Source organism: Canis aureus, chromosome 22 (genome assembly GCF_053574225.1).
Source record: "Canis aureus isolate CA01 chromosome 22, VMU_Caureus_v.1.0, whole genome shotgun sequence".
Taxonomy (NCBI): Eukaryota; Metazoa; Chordata; class Mammalia; order Carnivora; family Canidae; genus Canis; species Canis aureus.
In genome coordinates, this window is record NC_135632.1 from 26,962,270 (window position 1) to 26,988,041 (window position 25,772).

Consider the following 25,772-nt stretch of genomic DNA (forward strand, 5'->3'; position numbering starts at 1 on the left):
GAACAGAGCAAGGTTGGGTTTTCACACTCATGTGCTCCTTCAGCAGGGCTCTCATGAGCAGTGCACAACCTGCATTACTGAATGCTCTGTAACCCTGCACCTTTCTCCCATGCTGCAGATGTGGAGATCCTGGTGTTTACCACCTGCAATACTTCCACATGGATGAATTCCTGACACATGGGCATCTTGGAGCAGAAGAAAGCTGGGAGGGTTTGGGGAAAGAGAGAAGTGGCAGCAAAGGTGCCCAAGCCACCAACTGACCCAGCACTTCTAGTCTGAGGGAAAATCAAAAAGGTGTTTCTTAGCTTTAAGGTTCCAAGGTAAGGAGAAATCTGCCTATCTGATACAGATCTCCCCTTTTGTTCAATAGGCCTAGAGTTCCTAGGATAGGAGCTAAGTCATTCCTCCTGGAATTAAAGTGCAGTCAATTAAACACATAGCTTTCTGAAAAAGTTAACATTGGGTTTCAGAGAGTAAATGATGAGATGCTAGGGACAGAGATTTAAAGGCAGTAAGATGGGACTCCTGGGTGGCATCTGCCTTTGGCTCAAGGCATCATCCTGGGGTCCCAGGATTGAGTCCCCCATCAGGCTCCCTGTGGGGAGTCTGCTCCTCCCTCTGCCTATATCTCTGTCTCTTTCTCTGTGTCTCTCATGAATAAATAAATCAAATCTCTTAAAAAAAATAAAAGGCAGTAAGATGCTATGTAGGAGAGGGTGGTGTTGCCACTGAGGAGTAAGGAGGGGGACAACCTAACTGTCCCCACAGTTTGGCCTCTGGCTTTAGCTGACCATGGACAATTCAAAGTCCTCATCTCTTTCCCTGCTGTGCACATGTGTACTTTAGGACACAAATTACTGCCCCCAAGGGAATGTGGCTTTGAAAGACTAAATAAATGTCAAGTTTCAAGAAAGGTCATTGGAAGGAAGCAAATGCTATTAATGACACATTTAATTTAGCATAATTCAAACCCACAGGAATTTCTAGCCAGGGATTCTAAATATTTCTGTTTCACTTGAGCTCTTCCCCAACTATTGTCTATGCCTCCTGGGCAGTGTTCAGCACGGGTACAGTCTGGCAAGTTTGCATTTATGGAGATGATGGAGATGAAGACAAATGATGGAGAAGAAGGCACAGCATGAGGGGAATAAGCATCTCATTTGTTCCCAAGGGCAGCAGCTCACTGTCCTAAATAGGGCAGTATAGTCAAGGTTCAGCACTCCACTTCCTGTGGTTCTGCTTTCATAGGCTCCTCAGCTATTTTGGTTAAAAATAAAGTTACTGAAGCATAAAGATATTAAAACTTGGTTATAAAATCTGTTTACTAAGTTAAATTAAAACTGTCATCCTGTAAGCTGTTGACAACAGAGAGCTCTTTATGATGCTCTTTTTGATGTTCACATTTCTTCAAGATGGAATTACTGTTTTGGGTAAGGCAAAAAGATGGAAATAGGAGGAAGGATTGCTCCTACAAAGATACATGGCCCACTTTCCCTGACCTTGAGCTGGTCCACTGACAGAAAGGTTATGAACAAGATTCATATAACACCTAACGAGTAACTAAATGTTATGCTTCAAATACATGAGCTCATTTTGGCCTTAGATTTATAATTCCTTAGAAGACAGAAAAACTGCTGATGTCTAAATTCATTTTGTATGTATTTAGGTCAATAAACTATATTAAATAGGACTGTGTTTTAAGTGAGACTGTATTTTAATCCAGTTATCATTAGTATTATTGATCAAACAATGAGAATACAAATATACACTTATGAACTGAAAAAAACTCTATAATTAGACACCCTAGATGTTGGCTTCCAATTCCAAACAGAAGCCACAAGGAAATACATCACAATCAATACTTTCCACATAGGAAGTATATCACTGACTGAAGAGAAAATTGGGTTATTAGGAAAATTCTGGCCTCCTGGGAATGCCACTGCTCAATTTCTCTCTTCCTGCTACCAATCTAACTCAAGCTGCCTAAATATTCACCAATGAAACATTACTGACAACAGAACTGGCTCTTTTCAAAGGCAAATACTTCAGGGAAGGATTAAAGAAATCATTTTGGAAATCAATACTCTAGGGATAATTCATCTATCTATCTGTATAGGTACATCCTTCCACCACCTTTCTGCATGGTCATGGACTTCTCTAAAGTTTCCCTTTACCAGAGACTGATTTTGGAGTGGGTGTGTGATTTCATTCTGGCCAATCAATGAGATGGGAGAAAGAGGGAAAGCCTGTTGGAGAGCTGCCAAATAGAAACTTTTCTAGATGTTTTGTGTGTTGGGGAGGGGAGATGACAGGATATATATCTGGCTCTGTGACATCCCTCTTGAGAACATGATGGATGTGAGGTGAGGACAAAGCCAATACCCTGAGGATGGAAAAGTTGGTTGATGTCAATGAACAGCTGAAGTATCTGATTCCAGGTTTGCCAGTCTCAGGACTCTTGTTACTTGAAATAATAAGCAACAGATTTCCTCATTTGAGATAATAATTTCTTTTATTTTTACCACAAGCAAATTGTTATAATCCCAACCATTTTACATTTTGCTAGAGACTGTAAGAGAGAAGAAAACACCCACAACAGACATTATTGACTGCCTACTCGGGTATCCATCACCACTATCTGTCTTAGGCAGTTGTTGGATTTTCATAAGGGGAAACAATGGTTGCATTTAATGAAAGAAGAAATATGTTTGTGGTTCAAGTCTGATCTCTCACAAAAAGCCTATCTAGATAAAAAACAAAAAACAAACAAAAAAACCCATGATCTATCTTCTGAATTCATATTATTTGTGATCTTTACTGCTTCTCTGGCATTAAGCCATATAATGTCTCTCACGTTGATGAGTTATATTCTTATTTAGTTTAATTATTACTTAACATTTGGTGGGTTTCCCTCTCCCCTGATTTTGCCTCAAGCACACTCACTGGGACTACTCTCATATATTTCTTATACAGATATGTCTTAACTTTCAATTCCTAGAACATAACCTGAAGTAGATTTGGTAAGTTCAGGTTGTCCATAGTTTCAGAAGTAAATATATTTAATATTTAATTTATAATTAAATATTCTGAAAGCAGAAGAGTCTGCTTTCAAATTTGTTTTCCTTCATCTGACACTTTTCGTTATTTTGTTGTCATAAAGAACAGATAAATGAATATTACAAAAATAATTATATTAGTATAACCATGGCATATGTTCAAACTACCAAAGAACAATGATGAGTGCATACAGGGGTCACAAAAACAGAGGATGAATACCCTCGGATGAGCTTGTAGGTGGTGTATACTTCATTACACATCCTGTTTTATGCAGGGATTTCTAGCTTGGACACTTTGATTTCCTATAGTTTAGAGAGGATTCTGAATCATGGATAACTTTATATCTTTAGACCGGTATGTAATTATCACAAAGCATAGCAAAGTGACTTGCAGTTCACCAGGAACTTTAAAAAAAGTTTTAATTGGCTGATGTCCTTAAATATTAGAACTTACACACAAACTAATTTTAGAGCTTTTCTTATGTTCAGTATTTTCCCTATTCTTGAATGTTAGCAAAGATATTCTTGGAAATGATTTGGCAACAATTGCGGAACATGACTAACAGTGCTAAAACAAGTAAAAAATTACTTAACAGTCAGATGAATGACCAACTAAAATAGATTTCTAGAAAACTAAGTGCTGGATGTCACTTAAATTATCATGAAAAATAAAGTATGGAAAATTAAAAGTATCCAAATTCTCAATTTTGTTTTCAAGATTAAAAAATGAGAGCTTGATTAAACCAGGGTCTGAATTAGGTAGGACCTAAAGGCTCTTTTGGGAAACAAAGTAAAGGGAAAATTGTCTTTGTGAATAAATACAAACCCTCACAACAACACTACTACAGAAAATGACGTAAAGGTCAATTTTTTAAACTTCTCACTAGTTTGCTCATATTTCAGATAGGAAGTAGAATGGTGTCTTTCACAAATATATGGCACAAAGCTTAATTTGTTACCTCTTTTAAAGACTTAGCTGAGTTTTGTGTTCTATTATATGGCCAAATCGGGCATTGGCAGGAGTAAATGTGATATATCTTTGTCTAAAGGAGATAGTCTGTGGATTACAGAAAGGCTTTGTATAGTACATTAAAAAACGATACCGAGAAGAAATAGGTTCTATGACTTTATATATGATGCTTGTCCAAAATATGTCACACATATTGATTTTGAAAATCATTTCTCAATAATGACACTAGAACCACTGTAAGCAGATTTCACCACACTTTGGTTGATAACTAGTACTAGATTATTTTGTTTTAATGTCTGTTTTCAACTGCTATTTTAACCTTTTGCTAACTGATATCAACAATTTCTTGATCTTGGACCACTTTAACAGATAATGGAGTCTTGAAATCTGTAAGGTACATATAGCTTAAGGCACTGGGGATCCAAAGAGAGAGGTATCCTTCCTTTAATTTCTGGCTACTTGCTTATGTGAGAAACTCATAATGATGATATTAATGAAAAACAATTTTGAACTTTTTTGAAGACATGGAATATCCCTGTGTCATACCCAAGTGAAAGTAAACTAGGCATAGAGATGGGAGGTGCCCAGTAATGGGCTCTAGTGCCAGGAGAGTGGGCAGTGGCAGCGGTGGTATGTGGCTCCCACGGGAGAATGGTTCCTAGCTACGGGCCTGAACATTTTCCAACAGTGTACCAGTAGGCTATGATAAGCAACAATCTCAGCATAAATCAACAAAGGTTATTTTTCACTCATACTTCATGTTTATCATGAGTTGACAGAGGTTAAGAGAGATGAGGAAGATCTTGTAGTTGCAATACATACATATCACTTCCCCTTACAACTCACTGGACAGAACTGGTTATGTGACTCTGATAGCTCATGGGAGACAGGGAGGTGCAATCCTACCAAGTGCCTTAGAAAGGGGGAGACCTAGAATTACCTGGCAAAGAGCACTGACTACCTTATTTCATAAAATAATAAGATAACCTATTGAAAAATGAGGAGCTTTCTCTCAAAAACTTCTGCCTACTTACTTTCCACAGTTAGAAAATATATTAATTTTTGAATAATAATTTTACATCCTGTTTCTTGGTACATAACAGGTCTACATAGAGAATTAGACTTACTCTATATCTATTTTTGTCTGACTTCTCAGTTTTAAGTTACAGTTATCACCATAAAGAAAGTAATTAATTGGTGTTGTAGACTAATCCATATGCCACCAAAATATGATAAAATGCAAATGAAACATGTCTCCATATGCCTTTTTCATTTGTTATTCCTTATTCTGGTTCTTCAGAGACATGTTCTTTGTATAGGCAGATATCTCTTCTAATTTATTATGCCAATACATTCTGGTTTTGTTGTGATTTTTAGTTATTATTTTTAATCTAAGTTATATATATATATAACACTTTGAAGAGTCAAATGGTTCTATAAGGCCTGTTATGAAAAACGGTTCACACAGCCCCACCCTCTACTTCCTGCTCTCCAGACAGAACTCCTTTCAATTCTTTTACCCATTTTTTGTCCCAATATCTCTAGCTTATATTGCTATCTCTTGATTTTTCTAGAGTATGACACACTTATACTGACCATACCACCTGCTCACTACCCTCCCCCATGCAAAGACACAGTTCCCACACCCCATCTTCTCTACAGAATTTTATCATGATACTTTAAAAGATTTTATTTATTCATTTATTTGAGAGAGAGAGAGAGAGAGAATGAGAGAGACTATGAATCTGAAGAAGGCTCTGTTCAACACAACAGAGAGATGATGACCTGAGCCAAAACCAAGACAAAACCAAGAGTCAGATACTCAACTTGAGCCACGTAGGTGTCGTCCCCCAGGATTCTGAGTAGATTAATAGCCAATAGGCTTTCAGTATAATGTCTATGTAAATTCTAGTCATGGCTCAGATACAAGGCTTATCATAACCTTTTTTTCCTTTTTCTGACACCGTTTTTCTTCGGAGTTAAAAATCATCCTGCGTTTTAATGGCTTAGTTGTTAATAAAATTAACATTAATTCAAACCCCAACTTTCTCCTAGTTTAAATCTCTTAACTTGTTCAAATAGTTGTTCCCCAAATGGCATCTTTTTGGAGAAAACTTTGTAGAACCTTCTGACTTGCTCCAACTTGAGTTGGCTGCTGCTCTCTGGACCTGTTAAATTAGCTGTACTCTGCTTAGTGTTGGGATCTCCCTGTGTTATCATTCTGAGGAATCTTTTTGTCTTGCTCTGGATGCTTTATTTCCTTTTTCTCAGGTTTTCCCATCCTCAGGGATGTCCTCGTTTTTATAGATCACATCCTCCAGAAGATTCTAAGGTGGGAGTTTTTTGAATCGTGAATATCTGAAAGTGGATATCTGAATCGTGAATATCTAACCTCACACTAAATTACTTTGGCTAGGTATTGAGTTGAGGCTGGAAGTAACTTTCTCTTAGAACTTTAAAGGTATTTCTCAAACTGCCTTGCTTCTGGTGCTCCTATCAGAAATTCGTAGCTATTTTAATTCCTGATCCTTTGTTGGAAATCTTTCTTTTCCCTCAACACTACAAGTTTGGAGGATATTATCTCTTTGTTCTCAGAGTTCTGACCTTTTTCAGTGATGTATCTGGGTGTGGGTTTATTTTTGTTTGTGTGGGCCTTTCTATGGACTTTTTTGATCTGAAAACTCAGGCCTTTCATTAGTGGAACATTTAATTAATTGTATTTTTTATTATCTCCTTTCATTTTCTGTTTTCTTTCTAGAATTTCCGTTTTTCAAGTTTTGAACCTCTTAGGTTGGTTCTCTAATTTTCTTCCATTTTTCTATCTTCCTTTCCATTTCTGTCTTGTATTCTGTTCTCTTGGGAGAGTTCCTCAATTTTATCAATTCCAAACTCTTCTATTGAGCTCTACATTTTAAATATCATATTTGGATTTCTAATAGCTTTTGTTGTTATTATTTTTTTTTTCTAAAGTGTTCTTCACCTGCATAAACTGTTTTCTTCCAGTTACTTTTTTCTATTTGCTTTTGCTGGTCTTTAACTAACGGATGCTTTCCTCAACTATCTGGTGATCCCTGGCTGTCTTGCTCATGTAAAGTAGTGTGAACTAAAAACTAAGTGAAAGGTCTGTGTTTGGACAGAGCTATGAAGGTTGGGCTCACTGTAAAGCGAACCAGCTGTTTCCCTGGAGAACCCCTAAGGTCAGTATATTTGTATGACTGTTACAAAAATTTATAACTTTTGTGTGAAGAAAATTCTTCTAATCTCCTTCCTGAGAGGATATATATATACTGGTATTCTGGGAAGCAAGTGTGGTGAGACTTGGGGATCTCAGATTTAGTATTTAAATATACTCATCATTCTTTTTTCAGTAAGGTGTACTAAAATGTACCTGACCTCTCTGTCCAGAGACATTCTGTTTTACACTTTCCAGAGTGCTGCCAGAGTGGGAAAGGGAATCTAATTGCTTCCTTTTTTTTCTTTTGTTTTAATTCTAATACAGTTAGTATATAGTATTATATTAGTTTCAGGTGTACAATGTAGTGATTCAGCAGTTTCAGTTCCATACATTACCCAGGATTCATCAAGACAAGTGCCCTCCTTGACCCAATCACTTATTTCACCCATCCTTCTATTTCCTGAAGAGCAAGTTCCAACTTCACTCCTTTACAGTTCCTGAACTTCTAGAGGACTTTACAATCTAAGTCAAGTTATTTCTTAGTTTTTACCTACTGCTGACTTAGCATTTAAAAGTTTTTTCGTTAAAAAAAATTTTTTTTTATTCAATCATGAGAGATACAGAGACAGAGAGAGAGAGAGAGAGGCAGCGACACAGGCAAAGGGAGAAGCAGGCTCCATGCAGGGAGCCTGACGTGGGACTCGATCCCAGGACTCCAGGATCACGCCCTGGGCCAAAGGCAAGCGCTAAACCACTGAGCCACCCAGGGATGTTGTTTCTAATTTAGAACTGTTTCAGTAATAGCTAGATCCTTTCCTGTTATATGTGCATCTTCTTCCAGTGGGCAGATGGATTCTTCATACTAGAATATTAGATGTTGAATTACCTCTAAGATGTGGTTATTAAATGTTTTATTTTTTGTGAAGTTGGCTTAAAAACAATTTTAGACACAACCAGATTTTTAAAGTGGTTGATATGCTTTATGTATATTTTTCTGAACAATGTACACAGAGGATCTTAGAGAGCAGCTATCAATTTATCATCATTTAAGTGTAATTTGTATAACTTTAAAACAAATGGTAAAGTAATTATTTTTACTTTTCATGAAATAAAACTGAAAATACACCTTGGTTTGTTTTATAAGTGTCTTAACCTATTTTTTGATAACACTACTTGTTACATTAAAAAAATAATAATAACACAGACTTTGACAGAATAGCATTTGCAGAGACAAAAGGACTGAGATTTGGGATTCGACATATTTTAAACTGATGCTGCTTTTTTCCCCCAGTATGATGCAGACTGTGGCCTTAAAATATCACTAAGTTATAATAATAAAATTAAAATATTTTGATGAAATTCTTTGCTTTAGTTTATAGACCAATTAAGAGCTTTACAAAACCCAGTACCAAAGAAGTTTTAACAAATGCAGCATGCTAGGGGAAACTGAAGGATGAAAGAAAAAGTGTCCTTAAATACTTACAGATTCTTTTCTGCCCATAGTTTTGCTGTGTGAGCGGGAACGGGAGATGTTGCTGAAGAAGGAATCTTTTTTAGTAGCAGATGAAGGTGGAGAGCCAGTGAATTCTCTTCCTCCAGGCAAACTTTCAGTGCTTGGGGAGGAACTGATGGTTTTAGAACTTTGTCCTGTAAGAAAAATTAAGAGGCAATAATGAAACACTGGACTTTTTCACTCAGCTACTTTATTCACTGTCTTTAATAAAGGATCAATTATTATACTTCTTTGTTCACATCAACATAGGGACACTGTGGAGTTATTAAATGCAAGCATTTTTATGTATCAGAATAGCTGCCAAGTTTTTAAAACAATGAAGTGCCCCTATGCATTTTCACATGTAATTTATCCTACAATAGTCCGAGTGTTGCACACATATAAAAAAACTAAAAGTTTGAATTTTTAGAAATCACAGGTTAGATAACTGGATTTTCCCTCACTAAAGGAATCATCCTTAGGGACTGTATGTAGAAACTATTATACTATATATTACTTTAGTATTGAAAAAAACCTAAGTCCTTCAGCAATTTTTCAAGAGAGCTTTCCTTTTTATTAACTGCAGAACAGATATATAGCTCCCCCAGCTTATGGTAGAAGCATCTGTAAAAATGAGACAAGGTGCTGACTCACAGGGCCTTCCTCTTTCTAGGCTGGTTCTTATATCAGAGTAGGTGCATCTGTGATTCCTGCATCTATTACTCTGCCTAGCAGAAGACCTTTTCAGAGATGAAACTAAGTCAGGTCCTGTTAGAATCTATCTCTGAATTATCAAGTCCCAAATTAGTGGCAGTATTGATAAAGTACTTATCAATACAGAAATTAGCTTACTAACATTTTTGTTCCTTTTGGGAACACAAACATTTTGACCTTAAGAAAATGGAGTCACCAGAACATGTCCCCAAAGGGGATGATGGAGTATTTCTGGAGATCGGAAGGAAGAGCCTAGGGACCAGGAACAGTTTTGCCTTAAGACAGAAGGACTATCAGACTTCCCTGCCCTTTTCAGGCCTCACACACAGAGAACAGGACAACACTGGTATTGCACACTGGGCAAGTGGATGAAACATTCCATTACCCAGGCCTCACCTGGACAGCTCCCAGGATAAGGAGTCAGTATTCTCAACAAGCTTGTAGCCCAGAAGCTGTACAGAGGTTCTGAAGCTCTCTACAAACCTTTTAAAACATCAATCACTTCTTTTGTTAAAAGAAATGAAAACTTAAAACCTGCTCTCAGAGGCACATTCTTAAATATATTGTGGTGCCCTGTCCAAGTTCCCCCTTCTGGACAAAGACATTTAGTCTCCCAGCCACTGGTACTGTTGACTGATGATGGTTCTTAGAAATTGCTCTCTGCAAACAGCCCTCAACTGAAGAGATCTGCTCTATCTAAGGTCGTCCCTTCCCCAGGGATTAGCCCCCAACTAATGACTGGTTGGGGATGGCAGAAGATAAAGGCTGGCTTTCCTGCCCCAAGGTGGATGACTCTGAAGGGCCATCCCAGCCCCAGAGGTTTCAGCAGCCACTGCAAAGCAGTTCAACTCCTCCCTCAGCTCAACGCTACTCCTTTCATTCCCCAGATACTGACCTTGATGGCACACGCCCACCGCAACAGCTTCCTTCCCCAACAGACCCAGAAGTCTTTGTCTCATTTTATTTCTCAGAAATTCTGACTCATGACAATTATTTAGAATTATTTTAGATTGCAGGCATTTTAAAATATACTAAATAAAGATAAAATTCTTTGGCCACCTCAGGCATGCACATATTCTTTCATTCATAACCAACTAGGGAACAAGCCTCATGCAGATGGATCTTATGAAATGCCTACAGAAACTCTGTCCAGCACTAATGATGAGGGATGACCACAACAGGAACTCTTAAAAAGCTCCTAAAATAGCAGTCCAAGGGAAATAGAGACTTGTATGTATACTAACTAACCTAAAATCCCAGGTGATACAAACAAGAAGTGTCAACAACAGTATTCTGGAAGCGCAAAAGAGGGAATATCTGATCTTGTTTTAGGCAATGAGAGGTGTGTGCCCCATCTTAAAACCTGAAGAGCAGGTGGTGGTGGTGGTGGTAGTGGTGGTGGTGGTGGCAGCTCAGGAAGGGTCATTTTTGGCAGAGAATGCAGCATTTATCAAGGCAATTAGTAAATGCTACTGGGAACATCTAGCTCTATCAGAGCCTAACTGAATCCCTTGGAGCTTCCTGCCATCCATATGTACTTGAAAATGACACCAATACTAGTGTAAAATAAGCTTAAGTCCAACAGAATGCTTCTTTTTCATTTGATGATTATTTTAATGGCTTTCTGGGGGAAGGAGAGAATCAAATAAATTCTTTCTGAAAGTTGCTGGCACCCTAAATGTGAGCTTATTTTCCCTCTTGGTCATCCAGTCCTTGGAGAAGGCAGAAAAAAGGGGAAGATGAGGACCTAAATAGGGCCAGGGAGATCACGAAGAGGACTTTGTTCTCATGCTAAGGGGTCTGTCTGGACTTGCTCTTGTCTGTAGGTGATGGGAGATACTACATTTTAAGGAGGAAAGTATCATGAGGATTATAGGAGCTTGGTTGAGTCAGGCATCTCCCGTACCTGCCCATACAAGAGATTATAAGGGCTTAACCGAAGGACCATCATGTGATAGATTTCAAAGATGTTTACAAAGCAGAATGCCTCAAACCAGTACCTGCTGGCTCTGCTGCACCTAAGCTTGAGTCTAAGTCTAGTGGATATCTAGTTGTGGGGCCTTGAACAATTCACTGACCATCTATACATGAGACAGCTACCTCATACATGCTTTGCATTCCAAGTGGGTGACGTGCATAAAAGGCTCAGTGTGGCTGAGCATATGAGACAATATGCTAAGTACGCAGTAGACACGAACCATTACTAGCACAGTGGTGGCTTCCAAATCTAGAGCAGAGAGAGTTTAACATAAATATAGCAGGTTGCAGATTTGCTAGCCCTCTCTCTCATTAGGACTATTCTTACGTTGGCTGCACCTCCCACAGACTTTAGTGCTAGCTCTAAGCACAGGACTGCCACATGTGACATACAGAAGACTGCCTTGTGGGATGGCTGGAATCCAGGACCTCCTCTACTGCTCTGCTTGTTAAGATGCATATGCCCTGGTGTGAGCTGCATCTGAGTAGCTTTCTCTAAAGTGCACAAAGGTGCTATCTGGACTAAATATGGGTGTGTCTAGGTCTATTAAATCTTTCCTTCATTTTATTTTCCTCTCTGAAACATTCAATAAAAGTTTTGTGTCCCATGTGCTACATGTCAGTGGAGGCTATTTGTCAAGAGCCCAAGCTGACTGAATGGGCTTCAAAGGCATCATGAAGAGCCTTCACCACAGAGTGGCTGGGAAGGAGGAAAGAGGGAAGGGGAGGAAATATTTATGGAGTGTCATGAATAATATTTTTGTGATTTTCTTCTTATTTAACTCGATGGGAAATAGGAAGAGGGGCTGGGGCATATTCCTAAAAAGACGGGTAGAACCCCTGTAAATCTGAGACCGGCTGGAGGAGTTGGACACGGGACGCCCAAAGACAAAGGCCTGGCAAATCCAGTGCTATGACCACAGAAAGGGGATCACCTTGACTTTTCTCAATGCTCCAGGAGAAAATGAGATATATCTGGCCCCTCTCTGGTGATATTTTGTTACTTCACAGACTTGAATGACAGACAGCAAGAAGACTGATGTTTACACATTAAAAATATAGATCTTGGTGTCACATGACAGTGAATGGAAGCAAACTATCTGAAGCCCCTGGAATAGAGCTTGACCAGAGAGTCTAAGCACTGCTGGATGTTCCCACATGCAAACATGTGGTTACAGAATATCAGAAGTAATTATTAAAAAAGAAAAGATAGAGATGCTGAGTTGGTTCTTTCTTAATCTGATTCTAAAACCCAGAGGTATTTGAAAAAAACACATAATAGGGCCATCATCATCACCACTACCACCTGAGCAGATAGCACTCTTGAGTCCTTACTGTGGGACAGGTGCTGTGGTAACTTTCAATAACCAGCCTTAAAGCAGCTGTTCTTTTTTTATTTTTTATTTTTTCTCTTCCCAGATATGAGGGTATGTGATTCCCTTAGGTCATCCAGCAAGGCAGTGATGGGGGCAGAATTCAAACCCAGACACAACTCCAGAGTCCATGCTGGGTAAAACTGTACCACCCTGCTCCCCTAATAAGGGCTATGCCAGGTGGGCTATAGTACATGTGACCTAAAATTACAGAAGAATGGAATGAGGCCTTTTGAAAGTAAAGGGACAGAACATAATGGAACTGTTTGTCTTGCTTCACGACTATCATTTCTCATCAAGCAGAGTGGCCAACATAGGATCATTCACGAGGATAGTTTTTGGTTTCTCAGTGTCTCTTCTCACTCCTGTAATAGCTCTTCTTCTGTTTTTTTCTTATCATTACTATGTCTTACTCTAGTTAATTTGGCCTCTCTTTTTGTTGTTCTACCAATTTGTTGCTTGTCATCTGCACTGGGGCATTTCTGTTAGTGCTTTGTTCTTGAAGGTCCAGAGGGGAATCATCTCCAGACATATGAGCTGTTATTGTGCTAATGTGACTTACGTGTTATTTCTCCACTTACAACATACTTTTTTTCCTAGAAGAATTACAAAAAACCTAACAATGGTTACCCTTAGGGAAATGGGTTGGCAGAAACAAGTGGGAGGAGTAGAGGATTTTTTTCTATGTAATGGCTTTAATTGAGATGGTATAATGTTTTATGTGTTTTAGTTTTAAGAGTGTCAACAGTGGGGGTGCCTGGGTAGCTCAGTTGGTTAAACTCCTGACTCTTGATTTCAGCTCAGGTCATGATCTCAGGGTTGTGAGATGGAGCCTCGTGTGGGGCTCCACGCTGGGGATGGCATGTAGCTTGCACGGGATTCTCTCTTGCGCCCTCTTCCCTGTACCTCTTCCCTTTTCTCTCTCTGTCTCTCAAAAAAAAAAAGAAAAAGAATGTCAGCAGTGTTTATCTGGGGGTATGGAGAGTTTTGACCTTTTTCTTTTTTTCTTTTTAAAACAACCTGACAAATGTTATACAATGATATTTTTGTGTGCAGGTATATATGTATATTCATATCTGCAACATAAATAGGTATACACAAGTATAAATATTAAAAACGCTTATGGCAATAAATTAAGAAATCTAAATTTCTTTCCTAATGGTCCATTAAGTGATAATACTTATATACTTCTGTTGTTGGAAATTCTAAATTCTCTTTGGAAGTAATATCTGTGTGTGCATATACATGTATATGTATGTGTGTGGTATGTGTGTACCCATATTTTAAAGCTTTGTGATTCTTAAATATCTCTTGAAAAAAAAGTTCCTGGGGTAGGTGGGCAATTTCCAAAAACAATTTTCAAAAATCTCTTTAAGTCTTTAAAAAAAAAATTCTCCTTTTGGCACATATTTTATGACAACAACCTGGCACTGAGATGTAAAATGGAACTTTCCAATAATTTCCAAAAACTATTTATTGACTTAAATTGTAGGTTTTCATTTTATTGTCAGTGTTTTTCTTAAAAAAAAAAAAAAAGCCTATACAATTTTACGTTTAAAAGGAAAGATACAAATACATAATCTCATGAAAAAATATAATCAAAGAATCACTGGAAGTATTGATATTTACTTCATTTCTTGAAATATACTCCATTACTTTGAAAAAAAGATACTGGAGTCTAAATGATAGTTTTATTTCCCTTACAAGTCTATCTACTCTTAAAATATTATAACGGGAGGCTATAACGGGTGTGGTACCCCTGATGAAGTTCTCCCAACTTTTGATATTGCTGGTCCTATTAAGCATAGATTGTTAGAAAGTTTTTTGTTGCCACTACTAACTATTTTGGTTGACTTTTACTTCCCCTTCCTTTCTGACACTCTGCAGGAAGTGTATTGAGGAAAACACAGAGTGACTTCTCCAAATTAGAGAGGTATTGTCTCATTTTCTTATCATCATTGTCACAATTATCACCACAGATTGAAACTTTTTACTTGGGCTTCATGACTCATAAAGCAGCTGGAGCCTTCCCTATCAGGCTGATACAATCTCTGTCAGGCATGGCAGGCAGGAGGAATTCTGAACTGGGTATCTAGAAAAAGAGGTGGTTCCTGACAGTATGCCTGCCTGGGCCATCTAATGCACAGGCTGAGGCCCAAGCAACCTGAGAATGCTGAAAGGAAAACCAGGGACCAATGAGAATAGAGTCTGGCACACAGTAAGCACCAAAAAATGCCTGGTGAATAAATGAATAAGATGATTCTACCTATATGACACAAGTGATCTGAACAAAAAAATATAACATCCCTCTTTAAGATGTTATTATAAAAGCAATTGTTCCTGTGGCTCTGGTCTGTAGGAAAAAAAATGGATGGAGCAAGAGCAGAGAAGCATAAGTCAGAGTAAGCCAGTCTTTAGCTTTCTCCTTCCATAGATATAAACTGAGATTCCATAACCAAAGATCTACTTTGTAGTAAACTAACTTTTAAAAGTTAGCAAACTGAGATGCCAAAAAACCATTAAAAGTTGCCTGGGGAGGGGGCTCAGATTTTTTTAAAGATTTTTTATTTGTTTGCACAGGTAGAGAGGCAGAAGGAGAGACAGACTCCTGGCTGAGCAGCGAGCACAACATGGGGCTGGATCTCAAGACCCTAAGATCATGACCTAAGCCAAAGGCAGACACTAAACCAATTGAGCCACCCAGGCACTCCTTGGGGAACTCAGATTTTAATTTTAGGAAGCAAATTGAAGTCCTGTGAATTCTTATCAGATGATCACAGTAATATTCATTTAAGCATAATAACGGACAAGATTTAAGAGAAATCATCTGGAGATTGTCTTTTCTTTTGTCTACCCTAATGTATCCCTTTATTATATAGATCTCTTAGACAGCAAAAGAGTAAACAGCAGCTCTTCATCGAATTCTCAGGCTCAAAAAACCCTTAAAGGTCAACTACCTGAATATTCAGGCTCAATTACCTGAATATAGCCAGAAACAGTACCTGTGAAAAATAACTCTATATAGAAGAAAGATCACATGCTTCTATTGCCACAGTATTTTTTAAAGGATTTTATTTATTTATTCATGAGAGACACAGAGAGAGAGAGGCAGAGAGGCAGAGGGAGAAGCAGACTCCATGCAGGGAGCCTGAGGTGGAACTTGGTCCCAGGTCTCCAAGATTAGGCCCTGGGCTGAAGGCAGTGCTGAACGGCTGAGCCACCTGGGCTGCCCCACAGTATTTTTTTTTAAAGAAGTTAAGCCAATATACCACTCATCCTCCTAATCACAATGTATTATTTTCTGTTAATTTATTAAAAAGCACAGATATTATGAAGATATCATTACTAGTTTTTTATTTTTTAAAAAAGATCTCATTCATTTTATTTGAGAGAGAGAGAGAGCACGCATGTGCAAGCAAAGGCACAAGTAGGAGGGGGGAGCAGACTCCTTGCTGAGCAGGGAGCCCAACAGAGGGCTTGATCCCAGAACCCTGGGATCATGACCTGAGCTGAAGACAGACACTTACCTGACTGAGCCACCCATGTGTCCCTAGAACAGTATTTTAATACTAGTAGCATGATTATATTATGTGAATATTTTAAATTAAGGAAAGTGTGGTTGTGAATTTTAATTAATACTGCTATCTTTTAAATCTGAATTTGAATGGGAAATTCTTAGTCTAGACTTCCCCTTAATACAGAAATGCTCTCTATAACATATTTATCTGAAAGATTATATAATAGAAGATTAATGCAGCAACTTTAATATTTATACATTTAAAAATGTACACAGGAGGTGCTCAATTGAATTACTATTATTTTGTACTCCTGAAACCTTTTGTCTAGATTTTTAACAAATGGTATGGTATCTAAATGTGATCTTTTTATTTTAAATCATTGCCAATTACTATACACAGATCTGTCGCACTGGACTTTGATTCTGTTAATATGATTCATAATACAAAGCCTGTACTTTTTTTTTTTAAATACAAAGCTTGTATTTAAACAATTCTTTCAAAGTCAAGTTGTAATTCTTTTAGGTAAAATATAGTAAGTATTTCTGGCTAATTAATAACATGCATACGAATAGCATGTAAGGCATCTCTTAGAATTGATTTGTTAAATACTGTCACAGAGCACCTATGCAACAAAAAGAACACCTCAGTCTGACCTTCCAAATAAAATGTAGTGTTAAAATAACCACAAAATATAGAGTGACCGTATTTTGAAAGGAAAGAGACTGGTGCAAACTTCATAGAAAACCCACATCACAGCCAGATTTGGCATCACCAGATGACATGAGAGGGGACTTTTGTTCTGAACAACAGTGCCACTCAGTGGCTGAACAATGGTAGTGAACTGATCAAGAGTATGAATGGAGGGTGGGCAAAAAGAAAAATGGAATTTTGGAGTAGGCAATGAGAATACTGCAGGCAAAGAGATAAACTACGTTGCCATGGTAACTGTACCTTGGAGGTCAGTTAGAGTCTGGACGGGAACAGAAACCTGAGCATCGCTTCCTGTAACTACATCGCCTGGATTTCATAAGAAAAAATAATTAGATTTCATAAAAAGGAAAAAAAAATCAACTTTACTTTTTTCATACTTAATGCTTTCATCAATCTAATTACTAAAAGTACAGCAAAACAAAATACAATCTCAGAAAAGTTAATATAAAGTATTTTTTAAAGGCAATAATTTTTAAAAAGTGTTCCCTAAAAAGTTTTGTGCGTGTTTTTCAACAAAACAAAACAAAACAAAACAAAACAAAAAAGTTGCCCCTAGTCTAAAGCAGAGGAAAAATTGAGCGATCAAAAGATCCTGCTGAGATTTCATTATGCTAGAAACAGTAGTGTGGTATAACATTTTCTTTCTTTAAAAAAACTCTTAACCCAAAAATAAGTTATATGCATTTATTAAATAGGCATTCTTTTGAAACGGATTTTCTCCTGTAACAGAAGTTATTTTTAATTAAACTTGAAAACAATTTCTTCAATGATAAGATAAATACCTAAACAAGCTCTAATTTCATCGTAAAGTATTGAAAAGATTTAGTGAGTTACCACATGTGCTTACAAATGTCAACATATAAAAATAAATCTGTGAACTGCACACCCTTTAAACTTGATATACTTATTATAGGCAAGATTTCATTCACAAATTGGACCTATGGTAAATGCTCAAAAAGAAATGTTCGACTTCAAAGGAAATGGGGAGAAAGGGAGTGCATTTTAAAAGTACAGGAAAGAAAGGATAAGGAGCACAACTGGAAATTCTGTGAGGAACTTGAGGTACACTCCCATTGACAAGGAAGACTTTCTGTTCTCAGATTTCCTTCAGGATGACCAAGTTCAACATCAGGCACAGTCACTGTCAACAGAATAAGCCTCTCAGCATCTGAAGGCCTAGCCTACTTTGAAATTAACAAACTAAAAACCAAGCCTTCTTAAAAGATACTGTATTTTCCATATTTGATAATGTAGGATTAATAGACTTCCTTCCTTTGTCGCTTTTACAATAGTAAAAAATCAATTTCCGATTTATGTATCACACCCTCAGTGCCTTGACCACTTGCTATAATTGTAATTGACAGCACAGCCAGCTCATCTGGAAATTACTGGGTTGTAATCATATTGTCCCCATCAATTAACAGTACACATATTTTGAGATACACACACACACACTCACACACTCACATACATATCTGTATCTCCTGTGACTGAAATAAAATCTATAAATAGGTACATACTCCAAACAGCAATAAGCAGCTTTTAGTGGAATTTATCAGGTTCCTGAATTTTCATAATATCGTTAACTCTCTGTTCACCGATAAATGGAGTGTCTACTTTATATATATTTGAAGGAAAAAAAATATATTTGAAGGATATTTTCAATTCTATTTTGAATTGAAATTGAAAAAGCAGCTACTTTTCTCTGCTGCTTCTGGATCACCTATTAGTGTATATTTAGAGATTGAAAACTTGTTTTAATATTAAATACCACCAGAAAATTATGGAGGAACATTTGTGCTCCCTCTTCTTTCTTTCACAACCCTGCTCCCAACACATATATAAACTACAGTTTGCGTTTCCAGCACCATACATGTGAATTTTGGGTTTTCCATACAACCATTCCCTTATATAATCACAAATAACCAGGAGTTAACTAACCTAAGAAGATTCTATTCTAAGCTATTTCCATTTTTAGAAACAATCATTTTTCAAAGCAACTTCCAAATTTTCCAGCAGAGTACACTAAAAAGGCTAATATGTTCTTTCTCCTCAAAGGCACCAGGTAGGCACCTTTGAACCTCAGAAGAGTGTTCTGAGACAGTCAGAAGCCACATTCCAACACAAGCCTCCCGACAGGCTACAGATTGTGCTCACCAATCTCTGGGATCAGGTGATGCACTTGCAGATTTGTCACTGTCACAGCACAGCAGGATACTTGTAGGAAACACCAGCATAAAGACCCAATGCTGGAGAAGTATTTTTCCTTGTAGAGTTAACAAATCCATCTTGATAGCTGTTTGGAGCTGGGAGGCTTCCCTGAGAGAAGTCCAAACCTTTTACTTCAGGGTGAGGAAACAAGTGGTCAGAATGGTTCAGGACTGTGCTTACAGTTAAATATTTTGTGAGTGAGTCAATGAGAGAAGAGCAGCAGCCTACACTGACTTCTACTTGTGCCAACTGTTCTTTTTGCCTTTTACTCTGTTTCATTCAAACTTTAATGCAGGGAGGGGCATTAGCAGGAACAGTTATCCTTGAGATGAAGGTAGACAAGCTTTTCATGATTGACATGAGAAGAATGAACCAGAAATAAAAAGAAGAGTTGCCAAACAAGGAGACTTTCTCTCAGCACAGGGATCAGTTACAAAATGCCCTAGTGATACTCATGTTCCAAATACTTTGCTTAAGTGCTCTGCTGTCTCCTTTCAACTGGGGACTTCGTTTTCATCAATTGTTCCATCCTCATGCACTTCCTTTCTCACTTACTGTGATATTAATACTTGACATTTCCTTAGAGATACAACTTTATACTTGTACTGTCATTTGGCTTGGTTCCTCAGAAAATTTAAGCTATAGCATTAAGAGATTCTCTGACTCATTTGCCTGCCATCAGTTAGAATTACTACTGACTATGGTTTGTTATCAAAGCAATACTGAAATCACATTTGGTTAGAACAATAAAACAGTACATTAAGAAATATATAAAATAACATTCATTTCCATTCTGAAAGTGGGCATGTCTCCTGGCATTAAAATATATTTACAATGTGTTAGTGATTTGAAGTCCTCTTTTCTTTAAGTCATGTGTGATAACTTTACATTAAAAAGAAAAGAATGTAGTTTTAAATGAGATATTCTTGTGTAAGGCAAACTGAATATTCTACTGAAACTTATATACTAACTATATACAGTCTAATACTTCATATAGGTATTGATAGAGAACACCATGGAATGGGATAATAAAGGTACGCTTGTTATTGAATAATACTCATTATTTGCACCATTGAGGAATAAAGTCCATTTAATTTAAGCTTATCAGTTTAAATGCCAAGAATTTAAAATTAATAGTTTTGGATGCAATCTTCTTACACAGAGTATATGAAATATGGTTTGAGGTCTTTTTACCAATCTAATATTAATATGGTTATTATCAACACCAGTGACTGAACATGGCTACAACAAGGGTCCCTTTAAGACATGAATGAGGCATGGGTCAGGGTATTTGTGCTGACACTAAATAGCCACAGACTCTCTGCTTTGTGGGGTCTTAGGATTGAATTTTGTAGATTTTCTGCCATGATGTTACTATTTCTTGCTTCTATAGTATAGATAGCAGAGTCCCACCACTAAAAATAAATGCAGCTGTTTCTAATCTGCTATGAATAGGGGTACTTAATATATAGGTCTCTGCAAATTGGGGAAAATAGGATCATAAATGTTCTAAGAACTTGAAGGGCTCTCTTATGAGTAAAATACATGTGGGAAATGAAGTACCGCAAAGGCTATGACACACAAAATGTGCTTAGGTGAGGCTGGGCAGCAATGGCCACTCTCAGCACTGCCAACATAGCCCTCACTCCTCAAACGACAGCTCTGGATGACACAATCTCCCACGTCTCTCTGCTCTGACCTACAGACCTAAATCTTAGTGCAGGGACTCACAGACTTTGGCCGCCTGTGGTTCTGTTTAGCTTTTCTTCCCTACCGCTTGCCCCTACAAGGGTCTGATCCTCCTCTGGGGTAAAGCAGATAGATGAGTGGCTGCAAGCCTAGGGGCACGCTTCTGCCAATATCCAATGGCATGGCATGGAGAAATGCTACAACTACGAAAGCCCATGCTGTTGGAACTTCCCATTTCCAATTCTCTTCTAGCCAGAAGCACCATCATACAAGAGTTAGCAGGATCACAGTTAACCGCTTTCAAGTTCTGTGTTGTGATAGTTTGTGCCACACACTACAGGCGTCCACAGGACTCAAATGCAAATACATTAGGATTGAAATGTTAAAGAAATACCTGAACAAATTACTTCAAAAAATGTTATTAAGAACAATATAAAAAAAAAAAAAAAAAGAACAATATAGTATCTGATATTCCAACTTAAAAAGGATCTAACACAACAGATTTTTTACAATTAAGTTTTGCATTGATTTCTGTCTCTAGGAGGTTGGTTCCTCAAAGACAGGTGAGGAAATCCCAGGTTACACTGCAAGTGTTTTCTTCAGATTTATTGGTATTTTTCCCTTACCTTTGTTCAATTGCACAGGCATGCTTTCTGACTTCATCAGTCTCTGCTGTTGTTGCTGCTGCTGTTGTTGCAAATGATGCCTGGGGACCTCTGCTAAGGTCCTGGTGGAGACCACAGTAGTGGAAGAGCTGCCACCACCACCTGCTGGTACAGGGCCACTTGCACTGCTTGGGGTGGTCATTGCTGGAGAAATCAACTTTCTTCCAAAATTAATCAGGCTATTAGAGACCTTATTTATATTCAGAGGAGCACCTTTGGCATTGGTCCTGTAAGAAAAAAAAAAAAAAAAGGTAGAGAAACATCACTTAAGTTAGAGGACAACTCTATTTCACATATTCATTTGTATAAAAACATAAATCACCTGCTTTGAAAAAGGCCATTTACTAGATCAGCTATACAAAATGAAAAGTGAGAACTCAAAAGAGATCATAATATACTAAAACAACAAAATTCTTCAAGAGGTGGCTTATGGAAAATAGTCTTTTTACTTTTCATTCATTTATTCAATGAATGGGACCTATGTTGTGCTAACACTGTGTTAGGTTCTAGGAATACAACTGTCCAGGACATAGTTATTCTCTTAAAGTTTCCAGTCTTATAGGGAAGGAATATATGAAATCATCACTTTAATAAAGCAAAGCTAAAACCTGTGATGAGGATTCTAAAGAAGAGGTACAGGGCTGGGCCCGCCTTGAGGTACTCACAGAAGGCGGCATGTATGAAATGGAGTGGACAGTAGACTTCTCACAAGCCCTAGTGTGTGGGTATCAGGCCAAATTTAATCTGATTTTGAAAAATAAATGTGTCTAAGAGTCACGAGATCAATTCAATCAAAATTACCTAGAGTTGCCCAGTACCGGGGAATTGTAATCCACCTTCAGCACTCTGACCAGCCCTGGCTGTCCATAGGCCCTACCCCACCACCCTGCTTTACTTTCCTTGATGGCACTTTGAATCATCTGATGTACTACATATTTTACTTGATTGGTTATTATTGACCATCTCCTCCAATCCCTGTTTGAAAATTTCATAAGACAGGATTTTTGTCTCTCTGCTATATACTGCCATTGACTACCACGTAACAGGTGCTTTATAGATATTTGTTAAAAGGCAGCTGCATCTACCTGTAGTCTGTCTTTCTACTTTACAGTGAAGAGTCTCTACTCCTAGCCATAGCCCTGGATCCCATCCTCTGTCCTTTTGAGACTGCTGCTCTGGCCCCTCCCTCTCCTGCATCATCATTTTCTCCTTCTTTATGTGTATTCCCATTAGCATACAACCATGGTGCGTGTGTGTGTCTTGAGCTTGTGCATATACATGCATGGACATACCCATGCAAACTTAGCCTTTGAACTCTCATTCTTTTTTTTTTTAATTTTTTATTTATTTTATTTATTTATGATAGTCACAGAGAGAGAGAAAGAGAGAGAGAGAGAGAGAGAGGCAGAGACACAGGCAGAGGGAGAGGCAGAGACACAGGCAGAGGGAGAAGCAGGCTCCATGCACCGGGAGCCTGATGTGGGATTCGATCCCGGGTCTCCAGGATCGCGCCCTGGGCCAAAGGCAGGCGCTAAACCGCTGCACCACCCAGGGATCCCTCTCTCATTCCTTTCGAGTCACTGTCCCACTTCTCTCCCTCCTCACAACATATTTTTTTCAAAAAGCTGTCTTATGTGCTACTTCTGGTCCTTCAGTCCTAGGCCAACTATGACCTGGTTGTGGTCTTCTTGCCATTGCTCAGAAACCACTCCGCCAAGTCCCCAGTGATCTCAATGTTGCAGAGACAACGGCCCACTCTTATTTTATCCTACCCTCAACAGCAGTGACCTCCCTTAACCACCTCTCCTGTCACACACTTCCTCACTCGGCTGCCATGGTTGGCCAGCACCTGTGGCAAATGGAGGATACCACGTAAACATGACTATGGAAGGACTACTGCATGATTACCTCCCAGATGATTCATCATCTTGAAATATCTCAGGGATATTATCTTGAATACCAGTTATGATTATAAATTATTTTAGTTGTAGAAGGCAGTCCAATTCCATGACAATACCAAAGTTTGTATTTATATTGCCCCATCATTATCAGAAGCTTATTTTCTCATATTTTGCTTCTTCTTTTTCTTCCTTTTTTCCCCCAGAAAAGGACAAACTGAAAATCAAGTCTGAGGAATGCGTTTACTTGATTGGAGTTAACTTGAATTTTACTATCATTTCCTTCTCTCAGATCTCCCTAGCAGCTCTTATGCAGTAATTCTCCTATACCTTATATAACAGCTGTATCCTTGGCATTGCTAGATATGGCTCTAAGATGGAACTGATCCACAGTTCTTTAATAAAAAGAACACTATGCTTCTTTCTTTCATAAAGTTTTTCTCTAATGGTACTAGCTAATATTACAGGCTAGGTATTTGAGACTGACATTACTTTGGAGACAAGGCAAATTTAAAACCTGGAATTCAGTTTTATGAGAGAAAGATCTATTCATTTACAACTCAATGAAATGTGAAAAAATCATTTTTCAAATGATTTTTTGCATCATGTTTTATCTTTAAAGAACTGAACTATTTAAGGCCCTTCCAAAAATTATTAAAATTAATGTTTCTTAATGGAGATAAGGATATATAGTGATTATGCACCACTTACTTCCAGTTTCCAGCTGCTTCCTAATGAAGTACAGCATTCTCAATTTACAGACACTACAGCTTGCAACAGAGAAGGCACTCATACAAGTTTATTGAAAAAAGAATGAATGAAATGAAAAGAACTCATAAATTGTGGATTAAGAAGGCATTCACCTCTGGCATTGTATTCTACTCAGCAGCCTGCATGCATTCCTATTTCTTCTGCATGGCAGTAGGAAGAAGAGCTATCATGATATTGAAGTTCTACTACATTTTAGTTTTACTTGTTTGCAAGTCAAGATTCATAATTCACAGATATGAAGAAGTTATAATGTTGTTACCCTTTTTTATAAACAAAAATGTACTAGTCAAATTCCCACACTGCCAGTTGTGAAATTTATATGTTGATAAAAGTACTAAGAAACTGCTGAAGCATTATCAAGAGAATATGGTTAATGCATCTTCATTGCTACTAATAACCACGAAAAAACATATAGATCAAGCTCATGCCGAGCAATTTTTCATCTGAATAGCTCTTAAAAGGGGATGAACACTGTTTTCCTTTTTTGAATATTTTTTGTTTCCAACCAGCTTCCCTCTCATCCACTACCCATTGCTTCCAGAAAAATATTTTCTTTTCAAAACAACTACTGAAGATGACTCTATATCTTTTCAGATATAAACAACTGTAAACCATATACTTCTGGGGAAAGTATGCTGTCTATAGTTTTTCTCTGCTAGATGACAATTTTTTTGGCCAAAGATAGCTAACACAGATCTTAAATGTCAGTAGCGGCATTCTTTATAAGAATTCCTGGGATCCCTGGGTGGCGCAGCGGTTTGGCGCCTGCCTTTGGCCCAGGGCGCGATCCTGGAGACCCGGGATCGAATCCCACGTCGGGCTCCCGGTGCATGGAGCCTGCTTCTCTCTCTGCCTGTGTCTCTGCCTCTCTCTCTCTCTGTGACTATCATAAATAAATAAAAATTAAAAAAAAATTAAAAAAAAAAGAATTCCTAATCAATTTGCCACAATTATGATTGGCTATTATGTAATGTGTGCTAAATTAATGAAAATTAATGCAGTTGTCAGAGATCCGATGGACATCGAGTACTGGGTTGGATTAACAATGGAGTGCAATGTGTAAACAGTATTGAAATAAATAGAGGACTCTGGAGTTAACAAGACATTAAATAAATCTAATGAATAATTTTGTATCATCAAAATCTTTCATTATTACTAATACATACTATTATTAAATAACAATAAAAATAGTACCAAATGGGAGGGATTGTTTTGAGATTGTTATCAAGACCTTACTTTTGGCACAACCGTATTTAGCAATGGGGCACTTTTCTCAAGATTCAAGAATCTTCAAAACACTTGTATCAAGGGATCCCTGGGTGGCTCAGAGGTTTAGCGCCTGCCTTTGGCTCAGGGTGTGATCCTGGAGTCCCGGGATCGAGTCCCACATCGGGCTCCCTGCATGGAGCCTGCTTCTCCCTCTGCCCATGTCTCTGCCGTTCTTGCTCTCTCTGTGTAGTCTCTTATGAATAAATAAATAAAATCTTTAAAAAACAAACAAACAACAAACAAAAAACCGATTGCATCAGAACCCAACCTAGGTTCACTGTTG

At 37.9% G+C, this 25,772-nt stretch overlaps 1 protein-coding gene across 16 annotated transcripts in view; it reads right to left on the reverse strand.

Moving 5' to 3' along the window:
• Positions 1-25,772, reverse strand: part of TBC1D5 (TBC1 domain family member 5) — a 544,964-nt gene that overhangs the window by 48,932 nt on the left and 470,260 nt on the right. For 14 of the 16 annotated variants that reach the window (XM_077865315.1, XM_077865313.1, XM_077865314.1 and 11 more), the window contains 3 exons: positions 21,513-21,778; positions 17,227-17,292; positions 8,685-8,848 (listed from right to left, as the gene is read on the reverse strand). In XM_077865315.1, the coding sequence (XP_077721441.1) occupies positions 8,685-8,848; positions 17,227-17,292; positions 21,513-21,778 (496 nt within the window). The remainder of the gene's footprint in view (positions 1-8,684; positions 8,849-17,226; positions 17,293-21,512; positions 21,779-25,772) is intronic. The other 2 variants (XM_077865320.1, XM_077865318.1) reach the window with 1 other exon arrangement.